The sequence below is a fragment of the Amblyomma maculatum genome, chromosome 3 (assembly GCF_055883805.1).
Source record: "Amblyomma maculatum isolate TAMU_Amacu chromosome 3, ASM5588380v1, whole genome shotgun sequence".
Classification (NCBI taxonomy): domain Eukaryota; kingdom Metazoa; phylum Arthropoda; class Arachnida; order Ixodida; family Ixodidae; genus Amblyomma; species Amblyomma maculatum.
The window spans coordinates 151,338,662-151,352,938 of record NC_139346.1 but is presented as its reverse complement, the minus strand read 5'-3'; the positions used below and the strand labels follow the sequence as shown (position 1 = coordinate 151,352,938).

At 46.0% G+C, this 14,277-nt stretch overlaps 1 protein-coding gene and 1 pseudogene across 1 annotated transcript; both read right to left on the bottom strand.

The window, feature by feature from the left end:
• Positions 1-86: 86 nt before the first annotated feature.
• Positions 87-13,908, bottom strand: LOC146196476 (membrane metallo-endopeptidase-like 1; annotated as a pseudogene).
• LOC146196477 (uncharacterized) lies at positions 4,108-10,878 on the bottom strand. The gene is made up of 5 exons (XM_084598209.1): positions 10,713-10,878; positions 8,908-9,047; positions 7,236-7,324; positions 4,538-4,762; positions 4,108-4,290 (listed from the first exon to the last, which is right to left on the bottom strand). Exons 2-5 carry the CDS (start codon positions 9,008-9,010, stop codon positions 4,273-4,275), a joined length of 435 nt encoding a protein of 144 aa, XP_084454335.1. The 5' UTR covers positions 9,011-9,047; positions 10,713-10,878; the 3' UTR covers positions 4,108-4,272.
• Positions 13,909-14,277: the final 369 nt, after the last annotated feature.

The window sequence follows — 14,277 nt, the reverse complement described above, 5'->3', positions numbered from 1 at the left end:
GACGCATTGTTACAATTTTCATAGGCAATAAATAGCGTTCGGTCTACGTAAACGGACGAGAAGATGGCGTGCACCCAAATATACACCTAAGGTTGGCGCCCACCGGTGCTGATTTCGTCCATTTTACACTTGTCCCGCGGGTTCATGAAGGATCCTTTGGGACAGCGGAAAGCTGCTGCGAATTCGGGAACGTGACGCAGAGGGCCGTTGACGCGAACCCAGGCAGAGCTCGTGTCAGTCATCTGTTGTTGGCTCGTGAACAGTGGGTTCACATTTTCGCACTGACTCATGCCGTAGTAGATGAAGAACAGCTGCTCCGCCGTAAACTGGCGCGCCTTCTTGAAACGGAAGTTGGATACTTCCTTGAGCATGTACTCTTCGAAAGACCGGTAGGCTAGGCTCACAGCGAGGAAGTCCAGCATGTCAGCCGTCGACGTCTTTTCAAAGAGCAGCTCCGCGTTCACAGCCGGAGACCGGCCTGCCGAGGCGCTCATCTGGACGTAATCCTTATGTAGGCAGCCACGCAGGTTCTCGAAGACAGAGGCAGGGTCGGACCAGGTGGTGTTCATGTAGAAGCTATACGACAGAAAGTAGATATACTTGAAAAGGCTCCAGTACACGCGGGTGCCGACGCGCGGTATGTGGAATTTTCGCAACTGGCGGTCGGCCGGCATGCCGAAGTCGAACACCGGCTGTGGTATCTCGAGACGTCTGAATGGGGCGCCGAGATGAGGCCAAGTCTTAAGGAAGCCATTGCTCCAGCCGGTCCTGAGATCCCTCTTCGGCGGTCTCCAGTGTTCCACGCCTCCTCTTGACGGCCCGCTGCAGCCAGAAGTAGAAGAATGAAGATGGCGAGCTGCTCGAGTCCTCCCTGTAAAGGCCGCTCAGATATTTGCGACGGTATTCCTTGTCGAAGAACATCCTCGGTGCCAGGGGCTCCCAAGAGACGCGAGACAAGTGGTGTAGCACATGTTCGGAGAACTCTCGCGAGAACCACCGGGCGAAGTCGTAGCGAATGTGTCCGGCAAGAGTGGAGTTGAGGTGCCCCAGAACGAGTTCGTGGACCACTTCCCAGGACAGCCGAGGGATGGACTTGTCGTAAGCCAACATCATGACAAGCGCAGGCTCGAAGTGGTTCAAGAACAGGATGCAGTAATGCTCAGGAAGCAGCGGCTGTGCGGCGCGCGGGTTACGGCTGTAAGCGATGGACGCGAGGTGGTGGCGCACGGTGTCGTTGGCGATGAGCGGAGAGAGGGCCATGCATACGCGGAACGCCAGATAGTTGAGAAGGTCCGATTTGCGTAGAGTCTGCTGGACGTCACTGCCGAAGCTCCGTAAGTATTCGTAGTTGGGAATCTTGATGAACTGGTTAACCGCTGTGATCTTGTCGCCGAAGGCTTCAGCTACAAGGAGCGTCCAGTGGACCATGCGAGAATCCGGCAGCTGGTCCAGGTGCACTGTCGTACACTGGCTGAGCAGCTCGTAGCAACCTGGAGCTTTTCGCTGCGCCATGCGTCGCGCAAGGTCAGCCTCCACCACGGCGACATTGGTCGACAGGGGCCTGTCGAGGTAGGACATGAGCAACTCGTGCGCGGTGGTCAGGAAAGCGAACTCTGCGATGGAAGAACCTTCGGCGAAGCCTGACAGCAGTTCTGGCTCTCCGATCGATATAAACGTGTATTTTTCTTCGGGATCTTCGACGGCGGAGAGATGAAAAAGGCTGTCGAGCCCCAAGAGGCGATACAAAATGCCGACCTTGGAAGATACGTCTACGGCCAGAATCTTGTCCGAAGATGAGTACGGCCAGTGTTGCAGACCGATCATGTAGAAGAATGTTGTGACGACGTCTCTGAAGAGGGAAGAAGGTGGCTCTACGCAGGTGTGGAAGATAGTTTTCGCCGCTGGGACTTCGCTGTTGCTGCGACTCAGTACGCTGACCAGGAACCGAGAGTAGCTGTCCAGGAGGTCGTCGTCGACGGAGCGTCTGTCCTGATGTTTGGTGGGTCGATGCTTATCCATCCAGACGGAGCAAACGTAAGAGTAGAAGTCCTCGCACGGATCTGCAGACGCGTTGATGGAACCGACGATTCGCACCGCTTCATGGTTGCACTCCATCGAGGAGCACAGATCGCTTTCGTACACGACCTGCGTTTAGAGAAAAATTCGCCATGAGTTACTGGTGTCAGGCTTATGTAGTGCAACGTTTGGTACGGAAGCATACACCTGCTAACATGTAATCTGTTTTGGCAAGACGTTATTTACTGTTCTTTTTCCGCAAACGAGCGCGTTTCCTAAATCACCATCGACATAACGGATTAATGCAGCGTACTTTATAGGCTGATATAGAAATGCGCAGCTGTCATCCAGCTCAGGCAAAATTTATGTCGTTCTCACATAGCTGTAAGAACGATATTTGCTCTTCAGCTTGTGAATACTCCAAATGCAGAGCAGAACACTGTTCCAGTGCTTCTGGTCTGCAAATTGTTCATCTTGCGCATCTTGTCGCAGTGGTTACGGCGCTCGACTACTGTTCTCAAGGACGCGGGATCGAATCCCGCAAGGCGCCCGTGTGCTGTGCGATGTCAGCGCACGTTAAAGAACCCCAGGTGGTCGAAATTTCCGGAGTCCTCCACTACGGCGTCTCTCATAGCCTGAGTCGCTTTGGGACGTTAAACCCCACAAACCAACCAACCAAGACGAACGCGGGGTAATTTAATTGGTTAATTGCAATGGTAGAGTGATTGTTGCTGTATCTCGAATGGGGATAGCCGTGTATGAGGCATAAGAAAACATGTCGCCTGTCAGCTCTCGACCGACGACCTTCTCAATACATGCATACATGCTTGTATGGCTTAATCCAGTAATATGCCTAGGCACTGAAAATATCGGAAGAGGCAGAAACTTTTAGGATTTCATCATAAATTATGTTTACTGTGCAAGAATGTAAGTAAAGAAACTAGAGATTGACTAATAAAAATTGCTACATTATAAAATCATTTAGATAAATTTTATTACCCCTGAGGGGTGATAGAACTGGCTATATAACGGGCAGGCGAATAGATCAAATCAAGGGCGACATTCAAACCTTTCCAATCACGGAAAATGCAGCATCACCACCACCAAAGATTTAGTAGGCTGCTTTGCCGCTAGAATTATATTTTTTTGTGCGTTTGGTCTGGTTTTTGGGGTTTAACGTCCCAAAGCGACTCAGAGATGCCGTAGTGGAGGATCCCGAAAGTTTGACCACCTGGATTTTTTTTTAACGTGCACTGACATCGTACAGTACACGGACGCATAGCTTTTCGCATCCGAAAAGCGGCGGCCGAGGCCGGAATTAGATCCCGCACCCTTAATTGATCCAGAAGTCTAGCGCCCTAACCACTGCGCCACCCCAGCGGGTTTTATGCATTTATCATTCATCAGGTCTGCATCTGTAGCAGCTGAAACTAAATTTCCAGTGGTAGATATGATACAAAAAACCATTTCTTCATAAACCATGCAGCTTCAAAAACGGAACTGAAAATGTTCCTATTTTACTTTTTATCGCAGGTGGTATACGTGGAGCATTACATGCTAACAACTGGTCGAGCCTCAGAAATGCCTGCTCGCTCTCTTCGTGAGTATTTACGCGCATGAACCAGTTACGTTGCCCTGGCGGCGTTAACTAGTTTAATAACCAATGCACGCAAAACGGCGAACACGTGCAAAACATTTTGCTGCACCGCATCGCGACTGTCAGATGCAGTGTCCTCGCGCGCGACACGCGTTGCATTTTGAGATGCCTTCTTTCTGCTGAATGCCCCTTCTATACCCTTATAAAAATGGGAACATCCTTTGAGTTCAATGTGAACTCAAAAAAGTCAGAAGGAAGCAACTTCCTCTGAACTGAGAATTGGCTACTGATTTTGAATTCACAGTGAATTAACTTTCTCTGACCATCCTGTGAATTTCCTGTGAATTTCCTTTGAGCTCCCAGGGAACAGACCGTTGTCAGTTTGAGTTGAGTTCACAGGCAGTGGCCAATTATTGGTTCAAAGGAAGTTCGAAGGAATGATGACTATGGGATATTTGGTGGATGTTCGAAGGAAGTAGGTTCAGACTGAAACATTTGTTTGTATGAGCTTATATTTATTTGAATAGATGTACTTCCTCTGTTTAGGCCTTGCAATTAGGCCTGCTTTCGAAGACCCTGCGACAAAAAATTGGATCACTGTCCACAATCCCAGTGCAAACTTGCGCAACTGCCGGTGACCACCTTGGCTAGTACTCCATTCAGTAAGCAGGTGTAGGCTGCAAAAAGAAAAAAAAAACATTAGAAGCATGACTGCAATGAACAAGCTAGAGTCCATCCAGCCTTCCTTAGCTTTTGTAAATTAAATATACAGAGCACGGACAGTGTGAGCGCCATGCAGGCACCACAGCATTATGCATTAAGGCAAGCATTATGGCCCTGACCATCACTGAAAAGTCAGCTGTTTGGACAATATTTCAGAATGCTCTTGCATCACATGCACAGGCTATGAGCTCGAGGACTTACAGATAACAGCATCCAATTTTGGGCAGCCCAGTGCCTTTTTTGGAGCTTGTTCCTTGCGTTGCGGGCATTGCAGACACGGCCATAGAGTGAGCTTTCTTCCAGTTCTTCGGGTGAGAACACAACCCGCACCAAGTTACACGCAAACTTTGTTGCTTGATTGCCCGCACTGAGTTTCATGCGGTCAATCAACTGCTGATTTACCATAATATTGCTGCCAATGTGCACCTGCAAGAACAAAAAGCAAATATTAGTACTATGACCAGTATTGTAACATACAACAATATTCCTTGATATGCAATAAGAAAATGAAGGGGCTTTACAAACAACAAAAAACTTAGACCAGCTTAAGAACATTCAAAGAAACCCCAAAATGCATAATTAAGGTCATTTGTTTGCAAGTAAAAATACACATTCAAGAAGCCGTACTTTAACATGTACAACAATGAAGGCATACGAAAACTATTGGATGTTTTTGACACCTTCCCGAGCAGTGTTTTGATCTAATTTAGAATCAGGCCAAACATCTTTTAACATTTTTATTAGTGTAACCTGACAATTGTGTAATATGTATTTAAAGTAACTAGCCAAAAAGAGGGCACATAATGCCCCGGAAAGGATTGAGCGCTAATAGTGCATTGCTATAGCAGAAGAAAAAACAAGAAATAAGAGATTTTTTAACGACCTAATTTATGCTTGCATTTCAACAATAAAAAAAAAAAAAAAGAAACAGATTTTAAGTCAGAAAATAAAGGGATTTACTCATCATTTACATTGCAAAGGCCATTAAAAGCCAGTTAAGACAGAGCACAGTGCCCACATTGTCACCTCCTGTTTAAAAATACTAACATCCTTTTCGTACATCAGAAGCTCAACCAATTAAAAAAACTGCCAATGAAGGTTTAGCAAAAGCATGCACTCCCTGCTCTGTATGTGCTACTTTGAGGCAACATTTAGTTTCCAGCTTGCACAGGTAGCTTTCATAATTTAATATTGCGAGTTCTGTGTCAGTGGATGAAAATTGACAACATTCCGATGAAACCCCCTGGGCTTCCATTCTTGGTCGTCCCTTGTAAAACATTTCCAGTTACCTCGCTATATGTTACTCGACTAGATTGCTGCTTATTGGGGGGCAGCTGATTTTTCACGTAATGAGTAATAAACTTCACTGCACTCATTTGACTTAGTTTCTGGTTCAAATATTTTTGTCTCGGATACCTCCTTTTTTATTACACTACCAATAGAAACCAGCAGTAAAAATAAAAACCAAAGGGACACTTAAGCTCCACCTTTAAGGGTATGATGCGACCAGTGTAGGCTACCACCCAACATATAAAGCCCTGCTTTAACCAAGCTGTATCAACATGTCTACGTAGCCTAGGTGTAGCAAGCCTGACTCAGCATTGAAGAGCACTGGAATGTTGATTCGTATTTCACCTTCCCAACTCAAATGAACGACCGGAGTTAGCAGCTCCTCCTAACTTTTGGATATCATGTGGTCTCGTTAAGCCACACAAATCATCGAAGAATGTGTGTTCGGCCATGCCACTTGCCAGCGCCATGCTCTTGATGTTTCACTCACAACACAGACAACAAATTTTCATGTAATGGGGCCTTTAACGATATCGTAATTTTAAGCAATTTTAGCTAGAAATCTCGAAATAATAGTGCTCAAGGGGTTAAAGTGAAATTGAACTATTGTTGGATCAGCTTAAGAAGCCACAACTCCTTCTCAAAGGAGACCCTCCTGGCAATACCATGGTGGTTAATTGCCTCTGACTTGCCAGAGTGACATTGCAGGTGGCTGTCAGGTGCAAGTGGATTATATGCACATTAGCTTGAATACCATGATGACTGGCCCAAGTCGCTAAAATGACTGATTAGAGGAGCACCAGCTGCGTCATTCGTGTTGTAGTGCAAAAAGATGGCCTTCCGAGATCGATAACCTAAGAAATTGCTGAATATTAAACAAGCTAATGGAAATCTCTTTTCTGATGAAAAGGGCTTTGCTATAGCCCAAGCGAAGTATGCTCAACAGGAAGCATAAACAAAAGTAACCTTGCACTTCCGATCACTACAGCTTTCACAAAAACTCTTCCAAATCAATATACACACGAATGAAGTAACAGTCACTAAAATGAAAGGAAGCAGTTGGGATTTTTTTTCATGGTTGTTTTGACGAATTTAAGAAAATAGTACTGTCTGTCTTTTGTCGTTTCTATCAAATTGACATTCATTTAAAAATATCATTATGCTACTAATTATGCAGTCTGTGAGCCCAGCCTCATAAACAGCATCCCAGCCAGGGCAGCCGCTTTTCAGTGGAGCCGAAACGCAAGGTGCCCGTGTGCTCTGTGTTGTCGGTGCACGTTAAAGCACCCCAGGTGGTCGAAATTTCCAGAGCCTTGCACTACAGTATCTCTCATAGCCTGAGTCGCTTTGGACATTAAACCCTAAGAGCCAACCAATCATAAAGAGCATTGCTTCTTGCCTATCTCTGAATTCAGTGACTGCGACTTCATTCACATGGATAATGAGCTCCTCGTTTCCCTATCCCTGCACACTTCTCAATGGAAGTGAATGACTTGTGGCAGTGCTATCATAAAGCTAGAACCAAGTTCTTGTGTCACCCTTAAAAAAGTTTCATCGAGAAAGGCAGTAATGAGCACAACCATGCAGACACTAGACTAAAGCAACTAACCTGAGCCTCGGTTGGCAGCACAACTGCTTGTGTTGTACACGCAGCATTATTAACGGATTCCGTCAGCTGATTGACCAGCTCAGCAACATCTGAAAAAAAAAAAAAAAAAGGAAAGCTGGAACAAAACATACTATTTCATCACTAGCAGCAGCAGCCCATGTAACATTCACCACAGGAGAAAAGCCTTTTCTTTGCCCTTGACTGCATGACCAACCCTTTTTTGTCACCAAATGCGCCATTCAAAATTTAGCTGCTAGACACTGGCATCACTCACGCACTCAAGGCACCCTATCAGCGGTACATAATCTAGGGGATGCTGATAGCAATTGATGAAGCCAATGCTGACATCCCACTTCTGATCTCTTTGTTCGCTGTGGAAATGCCTGGATTGAATTAAGTGTGCTGCTATTGCTTAGAATGAATTCATGGGTGCGAATGATGATGCCGAGATAGCTGTGATAGCTTTAACAGAAGTTAGTCAGATCACATCCCTGAAACAGTTTGTCGGTAGCAAGGGCCTTGAAGAGGTCAGCATGCAATATACATGTATGGCGGCAGCAATACGCCATACATTTGGACAAAGGCTGACACTCGAGTGTGTAGCTGATACTCGATAGCCCATGCTTCACCTATCTCGTGTCTGCCTTTCGTGTCGACATTTGCTAACATGGTGTAATGACCGAGTTAAGTTAGGCAGATTGCTGAGCCAGGTGCCGAGCTTGGACAAGCATAAATTTCCTGTTGTGAAAAAAAAAAAAACACCACCTAAGTGACCAAAATGGCACAGGAAAATGAAGCGCATGCCATAAGGATTCCAAGGTCCAAGACAGGACGAGGCCACACATGATAATTTCATACAAATTTAGATTTTTTGCTGTCCCTCCTGCGCTCATTCTAGATGCACCTCATCATTTGCAGGAGACTCTGAGGTTAAAATCTGAGGGAATCAAGGGTTCCATTCAGATACGCCGTCCACAGTAATGCAAGAGCACCACAGACCTGCCGCAGCCATCTGGCTACAACTTATACCCCGTGAATGTGTTTGAACCTAATGCAGCTCTCCGGGTTCACTGGAGCGTTGTTGTCGCCGACCACTCCAGAACAGAAAGGAACCCAATCCCGCGCCCGTTTTTCGGCCTCGGCTTGACCAGCACAAATCAGCACAGGTGCTCACCTTGAGTGGCATTTGTTTACCATGCATTTTCATGCAGCTATCACATACGACAACAGGCTCAATCTCAGATGCATGCCGATCCCAAGCAATGACATGTGACACGCAAGTCACTGTAACACAAACAAAGCATGCTTGCAGAGCAGGAGTGGCAGCAGTTCATCTGCTACATGCACTGCAAGAATGGTGGTTGGTGGCGTCATGCAGCAACGCCACGGTGTAGCTGAGCACTACTGTACACCACCTATAATGTGTCGCAAAGACAACTACAGGAGGAACACCAATCCAAATCCTCACTGTAGGGGGAACCTTATTGCAGCAACATAATCTTACTGGTGCTTTTACTAGGACGTGCTACAGACCAAGAGGTCTTATTCATTTAAGAGTTAGCACTTGAATTTGTTATGCTTTACGTAGCATCTGGTGACACAGCAAATAATTTCAGTCTCATGGCAATGGAGATCAGCATTCCAATGGCTTCAGAAAAAAGCGATCACATACCAAGCATCTGACGTGCTTCATCTCTTGCGGCCTTATATTTCTTTATCCTTTTTTTTTGCAGACCCCACTTCATCCTCAAGCTCCAGGACTCTCTTTTTTGCATCTGTTGGCTTAGACATTTTGTCACAGCTGCAGCTTTCCTGCAAAACGACATGTGGCAAGGTCTATTGTATTTGCACTCAAATGCATCATACAAAAATTATTCCGTATAACGCATTGTGCAGATATCTGGTTCCACACATGAGATTAGCAAAATAGTGACCAAATGAAGACCACTGACAAGAGAAACGTAGCATGGACACTGTTTAGGGTTCAAAGCAACACTTCTTAAGGAGGAACATTAGCCCTTGAGCAAACCTTGGCACATAAAAGGACATGGTAATGTTTAACTGCGAGCTGACACCATCCAGCATCACTACTGCTCAAGTGGGCAGAATGCCCACTTGAGCAGTAGTGGACAAAACAAAGGATGCATTTCCAGAAAAACAGTTTGAGCTCCCACGCATACCGTAAAACATAGCCACTCTGCTGTATGGTAGGTTCATGGTGTTTTATGTCCCAAAGCGACTTAAGCTATAGCGATGAGGGATGCCGTAGTGGTGGGCTCACCTGGGGTTTTTTAATGTGCAAATGACATCATACAGTACACAGTCAACTTGCATTTCACCTCCACTGAAATGCGGCCATGAATGCTGGGATTGTACCCATGTACAGTCGTGAGCTTTATGAAAGGGAGCATGCGATCCCGTGGCAGATAGCCTCATCCAGAAGTAGTGGCAAGGTGCAACGGCAGCATTGAAAATGAAGTGGAGAGAGCGGTGCCCTTCTACCTGTTGGCCGTACCCTATGCACTGGGAGCAACTTTTACATCGGCAGCTAAAAATCATTGCAGCATTATGCTGTTGGTAACTGATATCACTGCTTGCTTTGCTATGCTCTGACCTAGCAACCCAGCGTAGGCTGGTAACTCAGGCAAAAGCGGCAGCCCAGGCCACTGGAGTCTTAGAATGGAGACTCCACACACTGCCTCCCCACCACACACACTTTTTTTTTTCCTTTTTTTTTTAATAAAGTTTTCTCTCTCTGCGCGAAATCTGAGGAATGGCTGGTAGCGAAGAAAGGAAGCATGTTTGACGCTTCAATAAAAAGAAACAAACAAATGAATATGAAAGCAAATGAATGCGACAACACGTTAGGCGCTTTTATCTGCTTAAACTTCAGTCGCCTGCAGCTGTGAAAGCGTCCGTTTCGCTGCTACACTACCAATTGTCTCGGAACGAGCATCCTGGTAATCTTTAAAACTTGTTCTAAATCAGCTTCAATAATCAAGGAGCTGCCATTCTCCATGCCGCACCGTTCCGAGACGACGATGCGGGCAAGGTGTTTTTTTTTTTCTTTTCTTTTCTTTTCTTTTTTTTTTTTTTTTTTTTTTTTTTTTTTTTAGAGCCCAAATTGGGAAGCCTACTCCTGTTATCACGAAACACCGAGAATTGCCATTTGCTGTGTAAACAGAGAGAATCAGGTCCACGTAACGACAGCAGCCGCGTTTATTCTACTTCTTATTTCCGCAAATTCAGTTCATTATGCATTTTTGTTTTAATTTCACGCAATTCCCGGAATCAACTGTCTACCTCTTTCACCATGTGCACTACTGTCACCTGCCGGTTAACACAATGCGGTCGTAATGCGGGCATGTAAACGACTTCGCGACACGACTCACCGCGAGTAGCAAAGGAAGGTGTTTCACAGGTAAACATTATCAAGACATGAATACGAAAAGAGACAAGAGACGTTTGACTACTTACCCACTCCGAGAATGAACGTAGGAGAGTACGACCCCTCCTTCCACTGGGCATGTAATACTCCTTGGTTTGGAATAATCTTCCAGTATTTTGGATTATCCATCAGTTTCGCCTGCAGTTCTTTTGATTGTAGGTTTCTTACAGGGTAGCGGTCGCCCATGTAACCAAGACATGATCGGCCATTTGCACTACTCACGCTAAGAAAGCACGACAGCACGACGAATACAACGAACGCGAACAATCAACTTCCTGCGGTCATGAAACACATAGTGAAGCATGCCGCCGGCTGTTTTCACGAAAACGATAGCGCTAGAGTCTCAAGCGCCATTGCAAACTTTTAAATGCATTTTTGCAAACTTCACAAACTTTCAAAATAAAACTTATAATTTATAAACAACCTTAAACGTTTGTTTTTTTAGTAGTAATATGTGATGCGTAACAAAACACAAAATAATTTAAGCAAATTATTGCCACAAACATTGGCAGCGCCCTTTTTTTTTGCTGCGGAATTCTTATGGTGCATGTCAATCTTCATTGGTTTTACTCGCCGTGAGAACGTTGGTTTTACTGGCAGTATTCGTAACCTCGGCTGCGGGGGCTTCTGTGCGTGGTGGTACCGACGTACCGACGTCGCTGACGTATTAATTGCTGGTCTTTAAACTGTGATAGGAGGTAAACGAGCTTGACTTTCGTGAACAATGTGACATCCGGTACTAGGCACATCGTGAAGTGCATTTAACTGCAGGCTTTTGAAGCCGTTATCGATGGTGCTGCGGTAACCGCCTACCCGTCGAACGCACTGGAAATGCCACCACGGTAAAAGCGTACTTGCGCGACGTCAACGTCGTGCCGTACCGAAGTGCACTAAATCACGACGGAAGCAGGCCGCGCTTGCTAACAGCGTCGCCCTTGGCGTCGCTGCGAGCCAAGAGTTGCCAGGCTGAAATGCCGACGCAAATACTGACGAACCCTGCCAGCCCTGCGCCGAGCTTTGTTGCGTACCGTGTCAGAGTGCTGAAGCAGCGGTCACGGATGTATGTACATGCCGTCTCGCGCATGCATCGCCATTGAACCAGCGGGCTGCGAAAGCGATGAATTAGAACCACCTGGCATTCTTTAACATGTATGAAAATTCTTGAATGTATTATATTTTATCTTAAAAAATTCAGAGGGGCAGGAAATAGACCAAGTAATGCCACACACACAAAAATAAGCACAAGAAATGAATGAAAAGAAAGTTATCTTTACACTTAAGGACAAAGGAAGGAAGGTGGTGAATATTATTGGTCCTTGTGTGGTGACTAAGAAGAAACTTGCGCTAAAAATAAGATCTAGCGCGTGAAAAAAAAAAAAGCATGGATTTAATAAAAAATGAAAAAAAAAATTAAAATGATGTTTACTTGCACAACAAAGAAACGAATGCGATTTTGTATATTTTGATAAATGTATAGTTGGTTTATTCAAAAAAGTTCAGAAGTTAAAAAAGTGCAAGGGATACTAATGAAAGAAAAAAAAAAGAAGTATAGCTGAAAAGAAAAATGAGCTTCGTATGTTTTCGCTTAAGAACAAAAAAAAAGAAGGTATGATGCAGAAAGAGTAAAGAGAACTTACTTTCTCTTTACTTGAGGACAAACAAAGGAAGGTCATTATTGATATTGCCAAAGAGAGCCAGTTTAAAAATGAGCTTCCTTCTGTCAAAAGAAAGGAAAGTCTCAACAAGGTGAGCTCAAAGGAAACTTCCTTTAGTCAAAAGAAAGGAAAAGTCTATAGGAAGGCTGTTCAGGAAGCAAAAAGGAAAAACAAAGGAAGTAAAAAGGAAAATTCGATTTTCATAAGGGTACTGCTGTCCGCCACTAGGTCAATAACTGAAGTATAGGACAAGAAAGTATTCCCTCTCGAACACTCCTCTTTGTATGTTTATCCACGCAGATCCCGTAACCACGGTTAACGCGTTCATTCTGTGTGGAAAACAAGGCAATGACAATTTTCGGGTACGATTCAACACGCCGAAGCCCTTCACTTCAGAGGACGACCTCCGTAAGCTATCGTTGAAAAATGCCCTTACCTTCTACGAATTAGTCCTAATATTGTCATGCACTGCACTTACTAATACTGGCAATTATACTACATAACTATGCGCTAAACCTCCCGTTCTCAATCACAGTTGAAAACGGGCAAGGAGAGCCGACTCTGTGGACTATGTGGATAAGAGCGCTTGTAGGATGATGCCTTCTCGCCAGATACTTTCCGATGCTTCAGGCTATAGCGTTCTCCCCGCCCCGCCGGGGTGGTGCAGTGGTAAGACGCCCGACCACTGTGCCGGAGTTCCCGGGTTCGAACCCGGCCTCGGCGGCTGCGTTTCGCTGGAGGCGAAACGAAGAGGCGTCGTGTGCTGTGCGATGTCAGCGCACGTTAAAGATCCCCAGGTGGTCGAAATTACTCCGTAGCCCTACACTACGGCTCCTCTTTCTCTCTTGCCACTTTCACTCCCACCTTCCTCCCTTCCCTTACAGCGCGGTTGAGGTGTCCACGGAAAACAAGCGAAACAGTTACCGCGCCTTTCCCTTCATATAAATCAATCAATCCATCAGTGTTCTGCCCGTTCTTTTGTAAGCGACAAGTGAGTGAGTGACGCAGTGATTCATTTGTTCCTGCGTGGTGCTTAAAACAAGCATAGGAAATTATGTACAAAGACTCGTCGACGATAGAAGGTGAGCAAAGGGGAAAACGCAAAGGAAAACGCTGAATGCCTGACATCGCAATTGCATTGTGGGAATGTTCTGAATGCACTGCTGCACGGTCAAGTCGGCATCCCTCAACAGTGTGCGTTCAACAGGCACCTCATCCAACTAGGAGGCGCTGGTTCAACAGTCATTGAGCCCAATAAAGGAAGTTTTTGCCTTACTGTGCTGCCAACATTGGCAAGGCGCGGCAAGAAGTCCTCTTCGTCAGTAGGCGGCGGCGGCGGCTCGTCGGTGAAGTTGAAGGGCAGATGCGTGTAGTCGCCGCCAAGGAATCGCCGGCCCGGAGGAACGACCAGATAGCTGACGACTCCCATCGCCAGGACGGCAAGCAAGACGACTAGCGCGCTGTATGTGGCGTAGTTGCAGGCGCACACGAAGCCCACGGCGCGGTCGGCGATCAGGGGTCCCCGGTCCTCGTAGGAGGGTGCGTTCGAATCTTCGTCGCCGTACTTCATGATGCGCGAGGCCGCAGAGGCCCGCGCCCGCTTCCCAGCTGCAAGCAATCATGATGATGTGATGGTGATGATGTCCCCAGTTCTAATGGCACATCTCATGGCAGGGGATTGGCCAGGGTGCATGATCACAGCGCATAGCTTCCTTCTTCACGACATCGACAGAATGGCGCCTACAGGCTCAAAGCTTGCTTCGCAGATATATGAGTTCATTGATTGAAGAGGCAGAGAAGTTGGCTGGAGAGATAAATGCATGATCTGCTACTCTGCGCGCTGGAGAAGGGGAGAAGAAAGAAGATAGTGCCGGATCGTGATGCGATGAAAAGTGGTATAGAAATACATATACAGGCACATCATCATCACAATCGCGAG

Bases quoted from the DNA above. Each gene is read 5' to 3' on its own strand.
- LOC146196477 (XM_084598209.1), bottom strand. From the start codon at position 9,010: ATGCAAAAAAGAGAGTCCTGGAGCTTGAGGATGAAGTGGGGTCTGCAA. The intron at 7,325-8,907 runs GTATGTGATCGC...TTTTTTTTTCAG, and splicing joins TGAAGCACGTCAGATGCTTG to ATGTTGCTGAGCTGGTCAAT. The intron at 4,763-7,235 runs GTTAGTTGCTTT...TTGTTCTTGCAG, and splicing joins TGCTGCCAACCGAGGCTCAG to GTGCACATTGGCAGCAATAT.